The following is a 9,530-nucleotide window of genomic DNA, read 5'->3' as shown; positions in this document are numbered from 1 at the left end:
CCCCTTCTCTCTCTCTCCCCCCTTCTCTCTCTCTCCCCCCTTCTCTCTCTCTCCCCCCCGCTGATACCAAGTAACAATCAGGTACCTGCAATAGCTGCAATTAAAGATGAATTGTATTATATTAGATGACCACATAACTACATTGGTTTTTATACCCTTTTGGAGTTCAGCGGTAAAGCGTGCACAGGCTCAGGGTAGGGAAATGGTGACATCATATTGGTCATAACTTTGGGGTTTTTAATGAAAAGTAAAATAAAGTGCCATGAATGCCGTGCGAGGCTGACAATACTGAACTTACTTTTTCTGCCTCTTTGGTGTCATCGAAGAGTCTCCTCTGCCTGCGAGCTGGCGTCGGCTTGGCCGTCTCCCACGCTTCTACCCACATGTTGTTGGGGATTTTCATTCGGGGGCTCAGCTCGCCCTTGATGACTTTGTTGCCACTTTCATCCATCACTTCCTCTACAACGTAATCGCGGGGAGAGTACCAACGCACAAAGTCCTCCAGAGAGCAGCCGGGGTTTGCAGCCTGGGAAACACAGACTATGGGTTGGATCGGAATACAAGTACAGAAAGCAAAATCATACATTGTATGGTCAACGGGTTTGTGGGCCTCCAACTATCACACCTATAGAAACTTCCAAAACCAGGAGCATTAATGTGGAGTTGCACCCTCTGTGTAGCTTTTAATAGCCTCCACTCTTCCAGGAAGGCTTTCCACATGATTTGGAGTGTGTCTGAGGGAATTTGTGTGTCCATTCAGCCAAAAGAACCTTTGTGAGGTCAGGTACTGATGTTGGTTCACATTCGGCATTCTAATTTATTTAAGGCGTTTAGTAGGGTTGAGGTCAGGGCTCTGTGGAGGCCACTCAAGTTCCTCCACACCAAACTCATCAAACCATGTCTTTATGGAGCTGACTTTGTACACAGGGGCACAATCATTCTGGAACAGAAAAGGTCCTTCACCAAACCGTTCTTACAAGGCTGGAAATGCACAATTGTCTGAATAGGACTCTTCACTGGAAGACTTTCCACAACATTTTGGAGGGTGTCTGTGGGAATTTGTGTTCATTCAGCCAAAAGAACATTTGTGAGGTCAGCTACTGATGTTGGAGGAGAAGACCTGACTCACCATCAGTGTTCCAATTCACCACAAAGATTTACAGAAATGGGTGAGGTCAGGGCGCACACTGGAGGGGACATACTGTGCAATGGAGGGATCTTTATGCAACGTCACACTTACCACAATGCTCCCTAGTACTATGACTACAGAGAGAGGGGACGGGATCACAACATATTTATGTGTTTATTTTGAATCTGATCACTTCACTTATTATATGAATCCAGCAAAAGTGAAGAGTTACAGAACACAAGGCTGCTTACGAGTCATAAATCTCATCAAGCAGCCTGCAGGATGGTACAAATCAAACAGTGGAGGCTCCTTTAAATAGTGCATCATTGTTCCTATGGTACTATAAATATGAAGAAGCAACTCGCCCCAAAAGTAGCTCTCCCAGTTTTGGACAGTGTGCAGCAGGGATCAATTCTCTGGATGATTTCTACTGTCCCTTTAATCAGGAGATTTCCCCCATGGCTGTGTCAGAGGGACACCTCCAGTTTTCAGGCGCCCTCTAGTGGACTCTATAGGAATATAAAGAGTTCACACAGGGCAGTGTCATCAAAGTCCGCCATACACTAACAGTGATGGCGAACCTTGGCACTCCAGCTGTGCCAAGACTACAAATCCCAACATGCATCTGCCTCTCGGAGTCATGTCTGTGGCTGTCAGAGCTTTGCAATGCCTCATGGGACTTGTAGTTCCAAAACAGCTGGAGTGCCGAGGTTTGCCACCACTGCACTAGAAGTTGTTTGGATTCCCGAGCCACACTTTAAGAATCTCCCATGCTGAAATATTGTATTCTGACAGCCTGTGTCTGCAGCTGTCAGAATACCTGAACTGTGACTGGTGCAGTACCTGATTGGATGATAAAGCAAGTTAAATGGAAAAAAAAAAAAGACTTTTGTCGAATGGAGTGGGTGCGGTCAGGGCCACCCGCAGCTCGAATTCCAGGTGAGTCACTGGGACATGAGCAGTGCATGGCCAGATTAAAACCTGTCAAAAATCCAAGCTCGGATACTCATGGTTGTGCCATTGTTAGGGGGAAATCTACTCCTGAGCGGCAGTGAAAACTTTTGCAGTTGAGATGACTCCCTGCCCCAATATAAAAAATTCAGTTTTGATTGGAATGGCTAATAAAATGTGGTCCTTATGATAATGTAGTTTAAAGGCAGACACGGGAAGATTGGGAGCATCTAGAGAAAACGGATTTGTTATCACCAAACCTGTAATGAGAAAAGGTCGTTATCTGAGTAGCACACAGGGCAGCCATCTTTTTATTTCCTGTACCTTGAAAGACTCCATATCAGACAGCAGACAGGCACTCTGCATGCGAGCCCGGATGTGCGCCCCTTCCGCAGAGGTGCCCAGCTTGGCCAGAACCTCGGACTGCTCCTCAAGCAGGTCTTCTGTCATAGGTGCCGGCTCCTGAAACAACCCAGACAAGCAGAAATGAGACAAATGCCGCATCAGCACTTTCCACAACATTCGGCGTGCGCTTCCTGAAGCATTTCCAATCGCAAATTAGGCCAGTGACCGGCCTGCCCGCTGCCTGCTAACACAAGGTCTGTCACAGCACTAATGGAAGTGGGAGAGGGAGCTGGAGTCAGGTACAAAGGATGAGCGATCTCTGGGTTTGAACTTGCAGACGTTTTTCAAGCAGTATAGGGTGGGAAACCTCCAGGAGAACTACAAGTCACAGCAGCAGCTATAAGGACATTTTAAGTCACACTTCTTGGTTATAGTAGGAGAGCGAGTATGCAGCCAATAACATTTTATGATGAAGACTTTACATTCCCTTTGCAAATAATTAAAAGGGAATGGAAGCTGCCATGTATTAATCCCCCTTTAAAGAGACCCTGTCACCAGTGCATTAATTTCAACAAAACTCTTCCCATAAGAATATATTTGCAGTAACATATTATTCTTCATATTATTTACCTGCAAAATCACCCCTTATAAAGGACATCCAAAAACCCCGAGACTGCTACTGGGCGCCGCCATCTTGCATGTGATATCAGCAGCCCCAGCAGACTCAGAGCTGCTACTCCAGCGAAGTCTATAGCAGGGGTGGGGAGCCTCTGGCCCTCCAGCTGTGGTGAAACTACAAATCCCCTGATGCATCTGTCTCTGGGAGTCATGCCTGTGGCTGTGAGAATCTTGCAATGCCTCATGGGATTTGAAATGTCACCACAGCTGGAGTGTCAGAGGTTCCCCACCCCTGGTCTATAGTATGCGTGTGACTGAACGCATCAGCCTGTTCTTCCCTATGGGAGGATGCGGCTGTACGCTCACCCGAACTGCACAACCGTGTGGGTATCCGTACTTGGACGCAGACAGGATCAATCTTGTCTGCGTCCGAGCACTGACACCCCCGTCCCCACAGATGTGCAGTTTGGGTAAGTGTAGAGCTGTATATTCCCATAGAGAAGAACAGGCTGCTGCGTACAATCACACGCACCACCAGTCCTTCCCGGGAAAGGCCAGATACGGCTGTGCACGCCGCACGGATCTGTACGGGCCGGCACTTAGCTGTGGGAATGAGGCCTAAGAGTTTAAAATACTTGATTTTTTTTTCTGTGCTTTTAAATGTAATTTCTTAAATTAGATGACAGGTTCTCTTGAAGCCACTCCCTTGTTCTGATAAAACAAACCATTCAGTCTCTCTAGAGTTCGCAGTTCTTTAATCCAACAAAAATTTTAATCGTGTGACTTTTATTGGAAGTCCTTTTATATATTTGTATCAAACACCGATCACGCATCACAGTTATTCATTCATTAAACAGACAAAGGACAACATAAAACACCCAAACAGATTGACCTGGCGGGTTGAGCCAGATAGTACGGCTACCTAATGATGCGGAAGGGTTAAGCCTACACAGAAGATCACCGTCTACTTACTGCCGCATGGAGGGTGCTGAAAACTAAGCACTATATTAAGCCGAGTAAAAACAGCAGAAGACTAATGAGTACACGTCTGAGGAAAATCAGATTTTACCATAGAAACTGACACTTTCTCCTGTTTCCACAGCAGCAAGACATCCTGGGAGAAGGAGATGTAAATTAACAGTTATTACACTGCAGCACCTTCTGAATTCTATTAAGATGGATATTGGTGCCCTCCAAATACAGCATTTATATACTTCTGTAGATTACATGACCTGAACAGAGCTACACAGCACAAAAAGCGTAGCATGCAGAACTGGACACTTTATGGCCCAGTTTGTGGACACCAGACCATCACACCTGTATGAGCTTCTTAGACATCTCGTTCCAAAAACATGACGGGCAATAATAGTTGCCCCTTCAGCCTTTTGGGGTTACAACAGCTTCTACTCATCTGGAAAGGCGTTCTACATGAGTATTTGTGAAGTCAGGTACTGATGTTGGATCAGAAGACCTGGCTCACAATTGGTTGACCTCTCCAGGAGAGTCAGTTCCCTAGTACAGCCCCCTCCCAAATGTGTTCAGTAGGGTTGAGGTCAGGGCTCTGTGAAGACCACTCAAGTTCCTCCACACCAAACCCATCGGTCCATGGTTTATGGAGCTGGCATTGTGCTGAGGGGCACAGTCATGCTGGAACAGAACAGGGCCACACCGCTCCTTGTGGCACTGTGGTACTGATGCTGAATCAGAACGCCTGGCTCGCACGCTGCGTTTCAATTTATCCAAAAGGTGTTCAGAAGGGTTGAGGACTGGGCTCTGTGAAGGCTACTTGAATTCCTCCTCATCAGTCCATGTCTCTATGAAGCTGGCTTTGTGCCCAGGGGCTCGGGCATGCTGGAACAGAAAAGGACACTACCGTTCCTGTGGCTACAACAACCTCCATTCTTCTGGGAAGACATTCCAGGAGATTTTGAAGTGTGTCTGTAGAAATGTGTCCCATTCAAACAAAACTGCATTTGTAAGATGTTGGATAAGAAGACCGGGTTCACAGTCGGCTGATTTATGTAAGGTGTTCATTTGGGTTGAGGTCAGGGCTCTGTGGAGGCCACTCAAGTTCCTCCACACCAAAATCATCAAATCATGTCTTTATGGAGCTGGCATTGTACACAGGGGCACAATCATTGTGGAAGAGAAAAGGTCCTTCACCAAACCGTTACTACAAGGTTGGAAATGCACAATTGTCTAAAATGTCTTTGTATGTTGTAGCATTAGCAGTACCCTTCACTGGAAACACCTGAACTTGAATTTGGAGGGGTGTCCACATACATTTGGCCACAGAGAATATCTAGCTGGAAGCAATACCATTGTTATGGCAGATATCTATTTCAGGAATGTATCTACCATGTTGGCAATAGTGGGCTATTGCCAGGGGCAGCGGGGTGAGGGTTTTCCTCATTTTGTATCTCACTTCTGTCAAACCATGGACATTGGGGGCCAAATTCAGCAACAGAGGTGTAGGGAGTGCAGGGGAGGCTGAGAGTAGTCAGAAGGAAATGCTAGATCATCTCTTCTTTCTCTTATAAGGTGGTCTGTATAGTTAAACGTAGACCTGCACAGAAAGCAGACTGCATGCTCGTGTAAAATCCCAATTGGATTCTAAAATAATCCCATGCCACAAGGGCGGAGATTGTCAAAAAGGGGCAACATCATGTCTCCATACGACCTTCTTAACTTCCCAATCACTACAAGTTAATTTAAAGGTAAATCTTTAAACTGTGTTCTAACACAGTAAAAAAAAATCAAAAGCGCCAATAATGACCAACAGATGAAAATGAAGTGCAAGCGAGGATAACTAGGGGTGCTGCCCCACTTCAGCCTGGGAAGCTGCAACACTATGGGAGAAGAGAAAAGAGAAGGGAGAGAGAGGAAGGAAAGAAAAGAAGTGTTCTAACACAATACAATACAGTTTTCCCTTTAAATGAGGGTAATCTATATCCATACATCCCGAGTACTGAACTGCCGCTGGGTTCTTGGTCTACTTAGCTCACACTATATGGATACAATCAATACCAGCAGATGGAAAGACAAATTAATGAAGCTCTGAAAAGAGAACCGCCAATGTATAGAGCGCAGAATGCGAATGTCCCTCCGGTACAGGAGCTGTCAATAGGGAAATAAGGAATAAGAGCTAAAAAGGAAATAAAATCAACGTAATGATCGATAATTGTACATTTAACCTCCTGGATCTGAGGTCACAATGAAATGCACTGCCTTAGGTAGGAAAGGGACAGTGAGAGGCGGGGGTGCTGCACAGGATTCAGCAATTAAAAGTTTGATATGGTGGAACGCATGGAAAGAAATCTATATGCTGTAAATAGCCACGCATATAGCTTTAGAACATATAGCCGTGTTACAGATATGAAGCAGAGACATCTGCGGCTGCCTCCTGCACTCACTCCAACTGGGTACAAGGGCACAGATTGCAATGGTGGTCATACATGAGAGCCTAGATGTGTCCAACACCCCAAAAGCGAGAGAGAGGGGGGGAGGGAGAGGGGGAGAGAGGGAGAGAGAGAGGGGAAGTTTTGTTTGCACTTTGGCTTTTGGGGTATTGCACATATGTAGACACTCCAAATTGATAAGGACTCATTCACATGGCCACAGAGTGGCATACATGCATGTGTATATGCATGTGGTAGCCATTTATACAGGAACAGGTGCACGGATCTGGGCATAGACAGACTGATATAAATAGTCAGATGTGCAGGAAAACGAGCCCTAAGCCTCTATTTATTCCATACATGTACCCAATGAAATTGCCGAACTCTGTTTTAAAGCGTAACTCCAGGCAAAAGTGATTGTTTGTATTAGTTTTCCCTTCCTTAGAATTACTATATTGTGTTGAGGGGAGACTCTACCCTCCTATAAGGGAATTAAATGCTGCGAGAAAGGCAGAGGACAGAACTGTGGCATCGATAATTGTACATTTAACCTCCAGGATCTGAGGTCACAATGAAATGCAATGCCTTAGGTAGGAAAGGGACAGTAAGAGGTGTGGGTGCATGGGGAAAAAAATCTGTATGCTGTAAATAGCCACGCGTATAGCTTTAGAACAGGGGTGCCCACAAGGTCGATCTCGATCTACCAGTCGATCGCGTAGCGATCACTGGTAGATCGCACTGTCCTCTCCTCCCGCCGCTTCTCTGGATCCCCGCTGCTCTCCGAGAAGAAGTGAAGGAGCCGGCGGCGGGGGAGTGCGGAGGACGGAGTCGCTGTCACAGAACTAATGAAGAGCGGTGAGGAGAGAGAGACGCTCGGCCAGGATCTGACAGCCGGCGCCTCTATCTCCCCTCACTGCTCGTCCGTTCTGTCACAGCGGGTCCCGGGTCACCCCCCCCACATTAGTGCCTGCATTCCGGTCCAGTGCGATCTGCAAAAATAGTGCTCGCAGAATTTTTGCAGAACGCACTGGACTGGAACACAGGCACTAATGCAGGCGATCGCACTGTGGGCGAGGGGCCTGCCTGCGGAGCCTGGCTGCGGTGCCATTGACTTCAATGCACCGCCACGCCCCCTCCCACCCCTGAATGCAGGTGTTTTTTCGTTGGTAGATCTCAATGAGCTCGTCATTTGAAAAGTAGATCTCCAGACGAAAAATAGTGGGCGCCCCTGCTTTAGAACATATAGCCGTGTTACAGATATGAAGCAGAGACATCTGCGGCTGCCTCCTGCACTTTCTCCAACTGGGTAGAAGGGCACAGATTGCAATGGTGGTCATACATGAGAGCCTGGATGTGTCCAACATTCCAAAAGCCAAAGCGCAACCTCTATAGATAGAGAGGGAGATCGAGGGAGGTTGAGGGAGAGATCGCTGGAGATTTGGTTGCACTTTGGCTTTTGGGGCATTGCACATATGTAAAAACCCCAAATTGGTAAGGTCTCATTCACATGGATACAGAGAGGCATACATGCATGTGTTTATGCGCCTGGGAGTCATTGATACAGACTAACTGATATAAATAGTCAGATCTGCGGGAAAATGAGTCCTTAGCCTCTATTTATTCCATACATGTACCCAATGAAATTGCTGGACTCTGTTTTAAAGCGTAACTGCAGGCAAAATTGTTTTTTTTGTATTAGCTTTTCCCTTCCTTAGGCATTACTATAATGTGAACTTGTAGTAGTTGTTGAGGGGAGGCCCTACCCTCCTCAAGGAGATTCAATGCTGCAAGACAGACAGAGGACAGAACCGTTACAATGGTTTTGTAGGATGGGGTTGGTAGGCCCTCTTGAGGGCTAACTGTAATTTCTCGCCCATTCCTGGGAGTTTGAGTTCCCTAGCTGTAGCTGTTGGGATGGGAGGTGAGCCTTTCATCAGAAGGAGGTTGTGGATTCGGGTTGTATAAATATTCATAAGATATGAATTGGTTGCCTGTATCTTCAATTTTCATATTTTGTTTTAGGCAGAGTAGGAAATACTTTATTTTAGACTGTCAGGGTGATTCAGAAAAGGGTGAAGAGTTTGGAGAAGGAAGGAGAAGTGAACAATCTAGGACAACATCGCTGATTTGGAAACATTCTCCAATGCAGCTCACTTTCCAGGTTCAGCTATATGGTCCTAAATTGTTCCCTTCTGCGGCCTTCTCCAAACTCTTCACCCTTTTGCGACTAACCCCGTTAGTATTCTAGATTTCGTATTCCATACTTCGTTAGTACCGTATTTTTCGCTCCATAAGACGCACTTTTTTTTCCCCCAAAATGGAGCGAATACCTGTCGCCCGAGACATGCAGTTTCGGGCGCCTGGCGAGTAGTTTCTTTGTACATTCAGCCCTGCTCCTGACAAGCAGAGCTGAATGTACAGTGGGAGCTGCTGCTCGTTTAATACGAGTGATCTAATTAGATCACTTGTATTGAATCGAGCGGCGGCGATCATGTCCGCCCCCCCCCCACCCCCGCTCCTCTGGGGGACCGCGACCACGGCATAGGAGCTCACCATAGAGCCCCTTAAGTAGACGAAGAACGTAGTTCTTCGTCTGCTCTGTGCGATTACTGAGACTGTCCCACATGTCTCAGCGGTCACTGAACTGCAGCTTCTGTCACAGAATCCGTCACAGAATGCATACGTCCTATAGACCGGAGCGCCTTATGGAGCGCAAAGTACGGTATTTACTTCTGTTGACTCCCCTAGTGAGATTTTCCCTCATTTTTCCCCGTGACGTGAACATTTTGTAGCGTTTTCCCATCCTACTAAAAATGCGTTTTTGTCTGTTCCGCCATTGGAGAGATAATCCCATCACTTTCAGTGCAGACAAGAAATGATGGGAAATCTAACCAGTTGGGACACAGGGCATAACAAAGGAAAGAAAAATCTGAGGAAAGCTCCTCCCTGCCTCCCTTACAATCAAAATGTTTAGATCCGGCTGTTAATAGACTAACATTGGGCTTCCGATCAGATCTACCTGAAAACCTGACAGGCGGACCTGATGGGACCACCCGTGTGAAAGGGACCTTAAAGTGACACTAAACTCA

General features: G+C 46.5%; 1 protein-coding gene across 2 annotated transcripts in view; it reads right to left on the bottom strand.

Annotated features, from left to right (window-relative positions):
- Positions 1 to 9,530, bottom strand: part of RAB3GAP1 (RAB3 GTPase activating protein catalytic subunit 1) — a 114,981-nt gene that overhangs the window by 17,573 nt on the left and 87,878 nt on the right. For both annotated transcript variants that reach the window (XM_018561806.1, XM_018561808.1), the window contains exons 18-19: positions 2,405 to 2,542; positions 299 to 526 (exon numbers count right to left, since the gene is read on the bottom strand). In XM_018561806.1, coding sequence (XP_018417308.1) covers positions 299 to 526; positions 2,405 to 2,542 — 366 coding nt within the window. The remainder of the gene's footprint in view (positions 1 to 298; positions 527 to 2,404; positions 2,543 to 9,530) is intronic.

This window comes from Nanorana parkeri, unplaced genomic scaffold, assembly GCF_000935625.1.
Source record: "Nanorana parkeri isolate BGI_ZX_2015 unplaced genomic scaffold, ASM93562v1 scaffold545, whole genome shotgun sequence".
NCBI classification, from domain to species: domain Eukaryota; kingdom Metazoa; phylum Chordata; class Amphibia; order Anura; family Dicroglossidae; genus Nanorana; species Nanorana parkeri.
This window is presented reverse-complemented; position numbering and strand designations above follow the sequence as displayed.